Raw genomic sequence first — 13,890 nt, forward strand, 5'->3', positions numbered from 1 at the left:
TCTTGCTGTGAGTCCTCTGAGGGAAACCTGGGCCCGGACTGTGGGAGCCCCAGCCCGGAGTCCCCCTCAGCCAGGGAGGGCTTGTTGACTACTTCTCATTTTCACATCCTTTTTGGCAAAGGTCTGAAGGTAGAGAGCCAGAGAAGAGAGGGAGGGGGAGGGGAGCGGGGGGGGGGGGCTGGGGAGGAGTTCCTGAGCTTGTCCTGTGTGTTTTCTAAACTGAGGGCCGCCTGCCATCCAAGGAGCAGAAGAGGGATTGAATTGTTAGCAAGGGTGAGGCTGGGGGTGGCTCTGGGTGGGCAGAAGGTGCCTGGGCCAGGGGCTTCAAGTTGCCCTGGGGGGGGGGGGACACACTTTCAAAGTCTGAGTCCTTCAAATCTACCTTTGAGACTTTTTTTTAGTAGTTTTGCAAGACAGTGGGGCTAAGTGACTTGCTGAAGGTCACATAGCTAAGTAAGTATTACGTGTGTGAGGTCGGATTTGAACTCAGGTCCTCCTGACTCCAGGGCCGGTGCTCTGTCCACTGCACCACGTAGCTGCCCCCAAGCCTTTGTGAATGGACGACCTTGGGCAGGCAGGTCCCGGCCTTGGGTGACCTCACCTCCCTGAGTCTCCTCTCTAAATCGAGGGGGTTGGCCTGATGGTCTTTGAGGTTTCTCCCAGCCCTGGGCCCCGGGGTCCTTTGTTGTGCTGCTACTTTGAAATGCTTTTTAAAACTAGTGTTGTCACCCCTCTCCCCCATGGGACCTTCCCTTGTAACAAGTAAGTGGCAAAGAAAACCAGCTCATTGGTGGCTTTGTCAGAAGACCCTCCCCTTCCACCTGTGTCCACTGGGCCAGTAGGCCTCAGCTTCTTCTGGTCCCGCTTCCAGTCACCATGTTCCTCAGTTCATATATTTTGCCCCAAGTTCTCAGTGCCTGTTGTTTCTTATGGCAAACAAATGTTTCTTTACACATGGGCTGCCATTGGTTTGCCATGCGGTTGCCCAGGTGGGCGTCCATGTCCCCCTCCGGCCACAGAACCGCTCCTCGTCTTCTGCCCACTTGGACCCTTCCCCTTCGCCTGCCCTCGGGCACAGCTGGCTTGTTGAGACTTTTGTTAGTGGAATTGCAGTTGCTGTCCAGCTTGGCTGGCCTGTTGGCGTCCGTAGTTCTTTCTCCGCCTGTGTGGCCTTTGTCACCTGTTGTCACTTGACCTCCTCGTCTGTGGGTCGGTGTGAAGTCAGCTGTCAGCTGCTCCGATGGCATTTCCTTAATTCCCAGTCATAGCACCTGTCTCTGAAGGGCTGAGGGCGATGGTCATGCAGAAGCCATGGTGATGGCGGGGGAGGGGTGGGCATGTGTGGGCAATCGGGCTGTGGCCTCCAGGAATCCCAGAGGGTTAGTGACTGCCCGGGGTCACAGGTGGCAGGGTCTCCACTGTGGCCAAGGGGAGACTGGATTGAAGTAGAAATCTGTCTGTGGGAAGACTTTGGGCCTCCCCTGAGTGACCCTTCCTCAGATTTCAGCTTTGGTTTCCCTTCTCGGCTTGTTGAGGGAGGGAACAGAGCCACCTGTTTCCCGGAGAACCTAGGATCAGGCCCCCGAGACATCTGCGGGGCAGATACCAGCCCCTCCAGAGCTGGAGCCCTGGAGATGGTCCGGCCTGACTCTTGGCTTAGGCTGGCTCTGGGTGTGGGAGGGTGGTCAGATGCTGCCAACCCCTGGTGCTTCCATGGAGGCTGCCGCCAGGGTCACAAGGCTCGTGTCGGGTTTCTGCCCCGGAGTTCTCTCCTCCTCTACTAACCTGCAGGTGAGTGACATAGAAGACCGACTGGGCTCTCCTCCAGGTCTCCCTGGGGGGGTGGAAACAGGGGGCCACACTTTTTTGTCCTGTCCCTTCAATTCCTGGGGAGGAGAAAAGGAGCCATGAAGCAGTTAAGGAGAAGCTGGGCCTTTTTGCCATTTTCTCCTGAGGAAGAGAAAAGACTCCCAAGTCCTGCCCAACTCCCAGGGCTCCTCCTGAGGCCACCAAGGCCTCTGGCCCTCTCTCTCCTTTACATTAAAGGGCTGCCCTCGGGCTGGCCGGCCTTCCTTGTGCCCTCCCTCCTCTGCCCCCCCAAAGGCGCTGCTTCCTCCCTGAGGCTGCCTGGAAAGGATGGGCCCGAGCTGATCCTCCGGAGCGACCTCCCCCCAGTTTAGAACATCATCCTCTGTGGGCAACCTGCGGGGCAGGTGGGGAGGCCCTGGCAGGGGGCCCAAGCTGGGGCCCCAGGGCGCTCTGAGGAGGGACATGTGATTCTTTTTATTGGGAGGATGAATACAGAAGCTTTTGTTCCTGCGCCTTTGCAGGAAATAGAGTCCAGTCCTGGGGCTGGGGGGGCTGCTGGCCATGGATCCAGAGAGGACTGGGGAGGATTCTGGGTCCTTGGGAGCCCCTGGCAGAAGAGTGGGGATCTCAGAGGCTGTCTGCCCATGCAGAAGGTGGCGGGGGGAGCTTGTCAAGTCACTGCCTCCTCGCGATGGCCAGGAGGGGCCGGAGGAGCTCTGTGTGTGCCCCCGGGGGGAGGGGTCCCTGAGGATCCACTGAGACAGAGCCTGGCCCATGGGAGGGGCCTCAGAAATGCCCAGCTCCCTGCCCCTCTCCTCACCCTCCCCTTTCTCTACGGAAGGAGGAATTCCCCTCAAACTGTGGGTCGGGGGTCCCTTCTTCCTAAGCAGAGCATGGGCACAGGCTCCGGCTCTCCCGGTTCCCTTCAGTACTCTGCGCAGCCAACTCTGGGTAAATACACCCATGGGCCAATGTACACAGCCTGTGTTAGAACAATCCCTTTCCTGCTAAGAATTCCAGGACTTTAACCGCCCTTTTGTCGGAACTGGTTCTCCTTCACCTTTGCACATACCTGGAGTGGAGGAGCCGGAGAGGGCCCCCAGCCCCAATCCACCTCCTGGCTGCACGGGCTCCAGCTGCCCTCCAGTCCGCGCCGGTGCCAGGCGGGGCCCCCTCCTCACCAGAAGCCGTCCGGTGGTGGTCCTGTTGCTTTGGTAACCGGCTCACCTGTGGCAGCTCCGACTGGGCGGGGCCACCCTGGGGTAAGCAAGGAGGGAGGCCGGGCCCTCTGACCTCGGCCAGCCCGGAGTCCTGGGGGTTGGAAGAGAGGATTGGACGGAGGCGAGGATTCCCTCGGTGGGGGCTTGACACACGTCTCAGTCTAGATTTCTGAAAGGTTCTGGCGAGAGCAGAGAATGGGAAGAGAGGCCTGCAGCCGCCGGGGCACCCCACTCAAGGCCCAGGGCCTCGAAGGGGCACTCCGGCGGCCCCTCGTCCATGGCACGGCTTGGGAAGCTGGCCTGTGAAGTCCCATAGAGAGCCCCCATTTTACCTGTGGGGTCACTGAGGTGCCGATCAGGGGTCTGGCGGTGTGCCACACCCATTCATTGCCCTGGCCTCAGATCAGAATGGGGATGGGGAAACTGAGGTGCCAAGCAGTCGACGAGGGCTGGTTCTGGATCCGGCTCCTCGCCACCAATGTCATTGGCCAGGGCGTCCTAGGAGTGCACCAGGCCAAGACTTCTCACACTGGGAGGACCTCTGGGCTCCCTAATTCAAACAGAAGCTTCCTTGGGACCAGGTAGCTTTCTGAGCCTTAGGAACCTGATGAAAGCTTACAGGTAGGAAGGTGGGAGTGCCCGAGCTTCTCGGCAAGCTGCGTTTATGATGTTCCTGCAGTACGCTCAGACCCTTGCTCCGCGTCACTCTAATGAGAGAAACTGTTTCTGCGGGGGGCGGGTCAGGCCCAGGGCCACGTGGGAGGAGGTCCAACCAGACTGGGGGCAGGGTGGGCAAGGAAGGCCCAGGAGGCGGCCAGCACGCTCCCTGAGAGCACGGGCTGGGGGCCTGCACCCAAGATCAGGGTTCCAGGCCTTGGCCAGTCATGTCCAGCTCGATGACCTTTCTGCCTGAGTTTACTTCTCTGAAGCACAGGCTAACCACAGCTCCTGCATCTCAGGGTGGTGGGATCCCTACTAGCGCCATCGTTTGTGTCTGTCGTTCTCCGAGTGAGACCGTTGAGGCGGTTCCACATGTAGAGAGGCGTCCCCTGCAGGAGGTGTGGTGGGAGATCTGGAACCGCCAGTGTGGGGGGCGAGCACCGAGGGGCTCGAGCTGCCTTCTGCTCTGGGGCGGGGCGCCGGATCCAGGAGCTCTGTGTGTGACCTAGGCGTGGGGTGGGCGCCCAGCTGTCCTGTGGCAGTGTCAGGGGAACGAACGTCTGCATCTCTGAACCTGCGGCGCAGAGCCGGACACCGCCAGTTCTGGCTTTCTGCTTAGGAAAGCGGTCAAGGTACCCACAGAATCTGATTGCCAGGGTCCAGTTGTAGCCTGCTCTGGAGTAGAACACCCCCAGGTCCCTAAAGGAATGTGACCCTGGAGGAGGCGCACTCATTTTCCCACAGCTCTTGGCACCAGCGCTCTCAGGCTGGCAACAGAGCTGGGGACTGGGTGTGCTGAGGGGTTTTGACCCGCCTCCCCCACCTTATCCACATGGGTCCTGGGGGTCTCACAAGCTCCATCTGGGGAGCAGACATCTAACTTCGGACTGAGTCGGAGGAGAGGAACTCACTTGTCCTTGTCACCCATCTCAGGTTAGGGTCTTTGGGAAGCCCCCTCGAGGGCCTCTCCCAGAGTGGCCCTCAGCTCGACCAGGCCAGAGGACTCGGGGCTCTTGTTTGCTCGGCCACCTCAGCCCGACGATTGGCCTCGGCTGGACCACACCCCTCTTCAGGCCTCAGGAGGGCCTTGCTTTGGGGCAGGGACCGGGCCCTGTTTCTTCCTGTCTCGATACCTCCATTTCCCTCATGTGTTTGCCAGGGCTGGTGAGCTCCGCCTCCTCCCCATTTGGGCCGTCACAGGACTGAGGAAAGAAAGGAGCCACACACGGGCCCAGCCCCGGCCTCCACCAGTTCCCGGGGTTCTAGGCTGGCAGGTGCTCGTTTGTTATGACCGGGCGGCCCCAGCCTTTCCTCTTGGGTCTCCCCACCAGGGTGGGTCATTTCACATCCTGGTCCCCCCAGGAGCCGCCCCACTGGCATCCGTCCCTCAGGCTTCCCGTGTGTCCTCTTCCTTTCCCATTCTTGGTTGTTGGTCAGTTCCCACACTGAAATGTTGTGTCTCTTATCGAGAGCCCACCTACGGGAGGTGACCCAGAGGGCACTGAGGTTTCAGGAGACTCCCACCAAGGCAGTGGCGACATGGGGGCCAGAAGGGACAGGAGCCTCTTTGCCAGCTGAGTGTGCCACTGGAAGCCCCTTTCCCCCAAACCCTCCCTCCTTCCAGATTTCTTGGTTTCTGTCCGGTACCTGGGTCCTGGGTCCTGGGTCCTCCCCCCTCTCCCCGACTCGGTGGGGTCCATGATCAACTGTGGCAGCCTCTCCCCCTGCAGAAATGAGTCCTGACTCAGCCACGCTCAGAGATCCCACCTCAGTCTCTGTTCTGGGGAGGAGCCCAGGGCCCTGAGGGCTTGCCCTCCCCCTGCCCCTCTGCCACTCAGACCAGGGCCTCCAGGGCCCTTCCCTGTGAGCCAGGGCTTTCTGAGCCCCGGCTCTCCCCACAGATCTCTCAGCACCCTCTGCCAGGCCAGACACACTCTTGAGCTCCAGGGCCTCTTTTTTTATTTTTTTAAATAGACAAGAACATTTTCATATTAGCCGTGTCTCAAAGAGAAAATCAAAAGAATATGAAAATCATCTGCTTTAGTCAGTACCTAGTTGGTTGGTCTTCCCTAGAGGTGGAAAGCCTTCTTCCCCAGAGTTGGCATCAGTCCTGGGGCGCTGCTGGGATGGTCAGCGGTCTCCTGCTCCAGCCCCCTTCACTTTGCCGCAGTTCACACCTTAGGGTCTTTTCTGAAATCATTCCCCTCGCTGCGTGGAGCCCAGTCAGACGCCGTCCCAGGCGTCTGCCGCAGCTTCTCAGCCATCCCCAGCTGAGGGGCAGCCCTGCAATTTCCAGTTCCTTGCTGCCACAGAGAGGTCTGATGCGAATGTGTTTGTTCATTGAAGTTCAGAAGGGTTTCCAAAGTGCAGACCAAGGTAAACACAATTAGGAGTGCTGGAAATTGGGAGGAAAAAAAAGGTTGACGGCCAGTTTCTTTGATAAAGGCCTTGTTTCTCAAATTTATATGGAACTTAGTCAAAACTTGGAAAATCAGAACCATTTTTCTAACTGATAAATGGTCAAAAGATATGAAAAGGCAGTTGTGGGAAGGAGAAAACAGCATTTTATAGTCATAAAAATTACTGTCCATTATGACTGGTGAGAGAAATGGAAATGCAAATGAAAGCAGCTCTGCGCTGTCTGCAATAGCACGTGCTGCAGGGGATGGGGGGGGGGAACGCAGGCCAAAGACCGCCCTCCTGAGAAGAGCAAGGAATCTGAACTTGCAGGAAATGGCCACGGGCATCTGGTGTTTCACCAGCTGCCGGGTGAGCCTCTCTGCCTTTGGTTTGGTCCTAGGTAAAATGTGCCCCGTGGCATCACCCCTGCTGTTGAGATCATGGACCCCTTTGGACCTTATGTTGGTAAATGGGGGGATGCTGCTCTGTCCCTTCCCTCCCTTACCCCAACTAAGCCAGATCAGAATTCCTCCTCATGTCTCTGAAGTGAACTGCAAAGTTACCCCCAGAGCCCGGGGGAGGGAGTTGGCCTCTGGATTTTGATCTGGATCGGACTTTAGGGGAGCCCTCACAGGTGAGGGAGTAGAGCCCCAGATTGGCGCTGGCTCCTGTCCAACACCCTCATTTCCCAGCCACGGGGCTGAGCTGAGGCTGGTGGATCCGTCCAGAGCCTTTTCCCTGGGAATGCTAAAAGGAATGGAAGGGAGAAGCAGGTGAGTGGGGAGGAATCGGACTCCCCCGGACCCTCGTGTGAGTGGGGAGCCTCACTTGTCTGTGCTGGCTGCTTGATTCCTGGGGGTGAGTTTTCCCTTGCAGCCAGTTCACATTTGACCCCAGGAGGAACATCATGCTCCCTTGGGTCTTTGGGGTGGGGGATGCCGCTTCAGATGTAGTCAGTGGGCTTCTGCAGGATGTGAGTAATAGGAAGTGACTGAACTTATCAGATCTCATCCCACACCCACTCTTAGCCACCTTCAGAAAATAGCAAACCAGAGCAGCTATATTTAGCAAAAAATAATTCTGAACTCCTTAATCTCTTTCCCCGACTCTGCCTTTGGCTCCTGCCTTGGTCAGGGCCAGCGTCACATGACAATGACCTCGTTTTTTTTCTGGCGACCCCTCCAATGTGCCAGAGCTCTTTCGGGCACTGCCCGGGCTTTATCAGCTTGGCGCAGCTCTTTTCAGTTCTGAGAACTTTGGGAGCAGTTGACGACTTCAGGCAGAGAGGTGGAGGAAGGGGGATGCCAGCAGGTAAGGAGGATTCTGGTGGGGGGGATGCCGGCTGAGAGCACGTGTTCAGAGACCCCCTCGGCAGCCTGGGGGCCAACTGGAACATCAGGAGACTCTCCAAAGCGGTCTGTGTCAGGGAGGGGTGCGTGGCCTTGGGTGTCTGCCACGCCACTCTCAGGAGCTGCCCAAGGATGGGGGCGGGGATTCATCTGAGCAGACCGCTGGCAGGCTTCAAGCTTTCATCCAGGTGCTGAGAGGTACTATTTTTTCTCCAGGCAGACTGTACTTAACTGCAGATCAGTTAAGATTACTGTGGTTTTCTTTGAAGAATTTGTGCCGTCAGAGCTCGGTCACTGGAGGAACCAGTTTCCTGCTTCATTCAAGTGAATAACATGTCAAGAAACAGGGGCAGCTAGGTGGCGCAGTGGATAGAGCACCAACCCTAGAGGCAGGAGGACCTGAATTCAAATATGACCTCAGATGCTTAATTACCTAGCTGTGTGACCCTGGGCAAGTCACTTAAGCCCACTGCCTTGCAAAAACCAAAAAAAAAAAGTCAGGAAATAGGCCCATTCCTTCCACAAGAGCTCCCATCCCTACTTGCTATGTAGTCATAGGACCCTGGGCAAGTCCCTTTTCCCTCTCTGGTGATCAGGCCAGGCGCCTTCTCAGCCCCCTTCTGGCCCTGATGCTCCCAGGTTTGGGACTTCTCACCCCCATGGGGACAGGCAGGAGAACAGACAGGAAATCCCACGACTCTTCAGCCAGTCCAGGGGAGCGAGCAGCATCCTTGTCACGGCCAACACCTTGGTCAGACAAGTCTATCGAGAAGCACGCTCTAAATTCATGGCAGTGGCTGACCACAAGGTCCTCGCCTCCAGAAGGAGACTGACCACAACGCCTGCTGGCCCTGGCGGAGCTGCTTCCCAGAACCCATCAGCACATGGCCTGCCGAGGGCGGGCAGGCCCAAACTGGGAAAGGTCGGTTTTACTCTCAAAGGCAGAGAGCTAGGGGGAGGACAGGGGACAGGGACAGGGACGGGGGACCTCGCCCTGGAGGCCATTCTCTAGCGAACCTCCTGGGCAGTTGGTCAGTGGCCGGCCGGCCCAGAGGGGCCACCCACAGTCTGTCTGGCTTTGGCTGTACCCCCCCTGCACCTCCATTTCTCAGGCCTCTGATTCCCCATCTGTACAATGAGAGGCTTGGCCTGCAGTAAGGTTTCTTAACCAGCCCCTTGTGGGCCCTGGGGAACCTCAGGATCATGCGACTTTTCAGTCACACCCCCTTTGGGAGTTCTTGGCACAGATCCTGGAGGGGTTTGCCACTTCCTTCACCAGCAGATGTGGAAACTGAGGCAAGTGAAGATTCGCCCAGCTTCACCCCACTAGTGCCTGAGGCCAGATTTGAACCCGGTCTTCCTGACTCCAAGCCTGCGTGCAACCTTTCTTTCCTAAGTGAAGAAAATGCTAAATTTCAGTTAGAGATGGTAGAAATAGAGGTGATTTTCCCCCATCCTGGTTCAACAAGCCCCTGGAGTTTTTCCATGATTACCAGGTTAAGAACTTTGGACTCAAGTACTTTGCAGGGCCCTTCCAGATCCTCTCTCGTGTCCCTGTTACAAAGTCCACCCGGCTGTCCCCCCACCTCCCACACCCAGGGGCTGCCTGTCTGTAGCTGACCACGCTCTCCCATCCAGCCCTCTGCCGGAGGGACTCACTGCAGCCACTCCCAGCACTTGTTGGGTTCCCACTTTGTGTGCGGGGGGAGGGGGCTCACAGCCAAGGAGGGGAAACGGGGGGACACGCAACCAACAGATGCATGGTAACCCAGAGCTGAGTCAGTGGACAACAGTTGGCTTGGCCAACTATTAGTGAAGTCGTTATTCTTTTCTGGTTCCCAGAACCTCTTAAAAGAAGATCCCCGAGGCCTCGGGTCACTCACCAGAGCTGCCCTGCTGGGTGCTCCTCAGGATTCTTATCTGCTCTTTCTCCTTTCTTGTAATAAAATTATCTCATAAATATTTTCTTTTAAAAATATTTTTACATTTATTACAATAATATTTTTAACATTCATTTTAAAAAAAATTGAGATCCAAATTTTCCCTCTCCCTCCCTGAAAGAGTACACAATTTGATCTAGATTAAAATGGTCGATCATGCAGAACATATTACCATATTAGTCATTTGGGGAAAGAAAATACAGATCCAAAGGAAAATTAAAAACAAAAAAATGCAGAAATTAAAAAGAGTAAGTTTTCACTTCATTCAGACTCCTGGTTATTTCTCTGGAGGCAGATCGTGGTATTGCTGAATATGACTAAATCATTCCCACTCCATCACGTACAGTAGCTGCCACTGTGTTCACTCTCCTTCTGGTCCTGCTCTTTTCACTTTGACCAGTGGGCGTAAGTCTGTCCAGGTTTTTCCGCTCATCGTTCTTTATATCTCTATTTCCTCACACTCATACACCATAACTGTTCAGCCATTCCTCAGGTGAAGAATTCCCATTTCCTCATTTTCCAATATTTTGCTACTGCAAAATGAAATGCTGTTGATATTCTTGTACAAATGGGCCTCCCTCCCCTAGTGGGACCTTTGAGGGTTCTTGGCACAGATCCTGGAGGGGTTCGCCACTTCCTTCTCCAGCAGATATGGAAACTGAGGCAAGTGGAGATTCACACAGCTTCACCCTACCAGTGCCTGAGGCCAGATTTGACTCCAAGCCTGTGACCTGAGGTCCCCCCGGTCCCCTGTCCTCCCCCTAGCTCTCTGCCTTTGGCTGCCATCCCAAGTTGCTTTCCCAAATGGTTGGATCAGTTCTCAACTCACATTAAAAATGTTAATGTCCCAATTTTCCCCTGTCTCCTTTTACATTAACCAATCCAATAGGTGTGAGATAGTACCTCAGAATTGTTTTCATTTGCATTTCTCTAAGCAGTAGTGATTTAGAGCATTATTCATATGATTGAGGATGACTTTGATTTCTTCATCTGCAAACTGCCTGTTCATAATCTTTGACTTTTTCTCGATTGTAATCTTATAATCAACTTGTATTATAAATTTGGCTCAATTCACTATATTTTTGAAAAATGAGGGCTTTATCAGAGATGCTTGCTGTAAAAAAATTTCCCAGCTCTCTCCTTTGCAATTTCAATTGCATTGATTTTATCTTTTTAAAAGAAACCTTTTTCATTTAATATAAATCATCCATTTTCTATCTTGTTTTGTCATAAATTCTTCCCTTCTCCAGAGATTTGAGAGGTAAACTCTTTCTTGCTCTCCTAATTTGCTTATGGTATCACCTTTTATGTTGGAATCAGATAATCTTGGTATACAGATGTTTTTTACCTAATTTCTGCCACACTCTTTTCTAGATTTCTCAGCAGTTTTTGTCAGATAATGAGTTTTTTGTCCCAAAAAGCTTGGATTCTGGAGTTTTTCAAACACTAGATGATTACAGTCATTTGCAGTTGTTTTGTGTACTTAACCTAATCCACTGATTCACCACTCTTGTTTCTTAGGCAGTACTAGATAGTTATGAACATTACCACTTTATAATAGAGTTTGAGATCTGATACCATTGGGCCACTTTCCTTTGCATTTTTCTTGTCATTAATTCCATTAATATTCTTGATCTTTTGTTCTTCCAGATCAATTTTGTAATTTTTTCTAGCTTTTTAAAATAGTTTTTGGTAGTCGATCGGTATGGCACTGAATAGATTAATTGAGGTAGAATTGTCATCTTTATTATATTGGCTTGGCCTATTCATGAGCAATTGATAGTTCTCCAGTTGTTTCAATCTGACTTTTGTGTGAAAAATGTTTTGTAATTGTGTCATATGGTTGCTGTGTTTGTCTTGGCAGGTAGACTCCCAAATATTTTAATATTGTCAACAGATATTTTAAATAGAATTTCTTTTCCTATCTTTTGTCCTTATCTCTTTGTTAGTAATGTTTAAAATGATTTGGCTGGGTTTATTTTATATCCTGCAGTTTTGCCAAAATTGCTAATTATTTCAGCTACTTTTTTTTAGTTGATTCTCTAGGTTTCCCTTAAGTATACCATCATATCATCTGCAGAGAGTGATAGTTTTGTTTCTTCTTTACCTATTCTAATTCCTTTAGTTTCTTTTTATTCTCTTAGTACTATAGCTATAACATTTCTACTACAATATTGATATATTCAGTAGTAGTAATAATGGGCATCCTTACTTCATTCTTTTTGGGAAGTTTTTTTAATTTATTCCCATTACAGAGAATGCTTGCTGATGGTTACAGATAGATGCTATTTATCATATTCCTATGTTTTCTAATGTTTTCATAATAACGAGTATTTTTTTTGTCCAAAGTTTTTTTTCTGTATTGAGTTAATCATATTGTTCTCTTGGTTTTGTTATTGATGTGGTCAATAGTTTTCTGGTAGTTTTCCTAATACTGAACCAGCCCTGCATTCTTTTTGGAAATCTGATCTGGTCATAGGTATAATCTTTGTGATATTGCTATAATCTTCTTGCTAGTATTTGTTTCACAATTTTTGTGTTGATATTCATTAGGAACATTGACTTATAGTTTTCTTTCTCTGTTACTCGTAGTTATCAGTCCCCTGTTGGTAGGACACCTTCTTTGCCTATTTTTCCAAATAGTTTATATATTATTGGAATTAATTGTTCTTTAAATGTTGGGTAGAATTCCCTTGTGAACCCACCTGGCCCTGAGGATATTTTCTTATTGAATTCACTGATGGCTTATTCAGTTTCTTGTTTAAAAATGGGGTTATTTAAGTTTTCTTTTCCTCTTCTATTATTCTGGGTAATTTATATTTTTGTGAATATTCATCCATTTTACTTACATTGTCAGATGTATTGGCATACAGTTAAGCAGAATATCTCCTAATTATTGCTTTTAATTTCTTCATTGGTTGTCAAATTTACCAATTTCATTGTTTATACTGGTGATTTGGTTTTTTTTTTAATGAGTTAACCAAATGGTTTATCCCCCCCCCCCATAAAACCACCACTTCAGTGGTTTTCATTCAAATTTATTAATTTGTCCTTTGAGTTTTAGTATTTCCAATTTGTTATTTTATTGGGGATTTTTAATTTGTTGTTTGTTGTTACATGTTGTTCATTAATCTGCTCTTTCCCTTTTTTATTGATTTAGAAATACATTTAGAGATATGAATTTTCCCCTAAGTACAACTTTGTTTTGTTTTGGTATGTTGTCTAATTGTCATTTTCTTTAATGAAATTCTTTACCTATGACTTATTCTTTGGTTCACTCATTCTATCTTTCCAAACCCTTTATTAAATGTAATTTTTATTATAACATGATCTGAAAAGGATACATTTAATATTTCTGCCTTTCTGCATGTAATTGTGAGGTTTTATGTCCTAATATGTTGTCAGTTTTTGTATAGGTACCGTGTACCACTGGGAAATTTCTCCAGAGGTCGGTCTTGCTTATTTTGTGGGTAGATTTATCTAATTCTGAGAGGGGAACTACTAGTTATAGTATAGGTTTGCTGTCTGTTTCCTTCTGTAACTCATTTACCTTCTTTAGAAATCTGGATGCTATACATTTGGTACATAAATGTATTTAATTGTACGTAGTCTGTTTTGGCAAGAGGTAGCTTTCTTCCTTCTGTCTTAATTAGATCTGTTTTTGCTTTTGCCATGTCTGAGATCATGATAGCTACCCCTGCTTCTTGCACTTCAGCCAGAGTTTTATATATAACATTCCAGTCTTGACTCTGTATGTGTCTCTGCTTCCAATGTGTTTCTTATAAACAACATATTATGGAATTCTGACTTTTAATTCATTCTACTCTATGCTGCTGTTTTATGGGATAGTTCGTCCCATTCCCATTCACACTTGTGATTCTCTAAATTTTCCTCCATCCTATTTTCCCCATTTATGCCCTTTTCCCTCCTCCCCAGTGTTTTTGCTTCTGACCACTGCTTTCCTCAGTCTGCCCTCCCTTCTGTCAGTTCCTCTCCCCTGTTTTTGTCCCCTTCCTCTCCTTCTTCCCCTATAGGGCATGGTAGATTTCTGTACCCCACTGAGTGTCCCTTTTAGAATCCAGTTCAGTGAGACTGAGGTTCAATCAATGCTCACCCACCTACCCTCTTTCTCTCCACTGTAATAGGTCTTTCATATATCTTTATGTGAGGTCATTCACCCATTCTGCCTCTTTTATCTGTCATCCCATTAAAGTCAACCAACCTATGTCCACCCCCTCTACGAATACCCCTCTATGTATCCTAATAGCCGTTCAGTTGTTGAGAGTTACAGGTGACATCCTCCCAGTAGGGATGTAAACATGAATAATGAATAACTTGTGTTTCCTCTTTGTTGCTTACTTTTCTATGCTTTTCTTGAGTTTTGTATTTGAAAATCAGATTTTCTGTTGAGTTCTATATTTTCATCAGGAATGTATGAAAGTCTTCGATGTCATTGTATGTCCATTTTCCCCCCCTTCCCCTGAAGGATTATGCTTAGTTTTGATTCCTGAT

The 13,890-nt window shown here is 50.1% G+C and overlaps 1 protein-coding gene across 7 annotated transcripts in view; it reads left to right on the forward strand.

The window, feature by feature from the left end:
• The window catches only part of DGKD (diacylglycerol kinase delta), an 82,570-nt gene that overhangs the window by 25,084 nt on the left and 43,596 nt on the right, over positions 1–13,890 (forward strand). The window contains exons 1-2 of one of the 7 annotated variants that reach the window (XM_074189718.1): positions 3,094–6,065; positions 6,490–7,400. The exons of 3 other annotated variants lie outside the window; for them this stretch is intronic. Coding sequence is in view for 1 of the 4 variants with exons in the window: in XM_074189716.1 (XP_074045817.1) it covers positions 8,226–8,360 (135 nt within the window). In the remaining 3 variants the exon portion in view is untranslated. 3 more of the 7 variants (XM_074189719.1, XM_074189717.1, XM_074189716.1) reach the window with 3 other exon arrangements.

Source organism: Macrotis lagotis, chromosome 5 (assembly GCF_037893015.1).
Source record: "Macrotis lagotis isolate mMagLag1 chromosome 5, bilby.v1.9.chrom.fasta, whole genome shotgun sequence".
In the NCBI taxonomy this organism is placed as follows: Eukaryota; Metazoa; Chordata; class Mammalia; order Peramelemorphia; family Peramelidae; genus Macrotis; species Macrotis lagotis.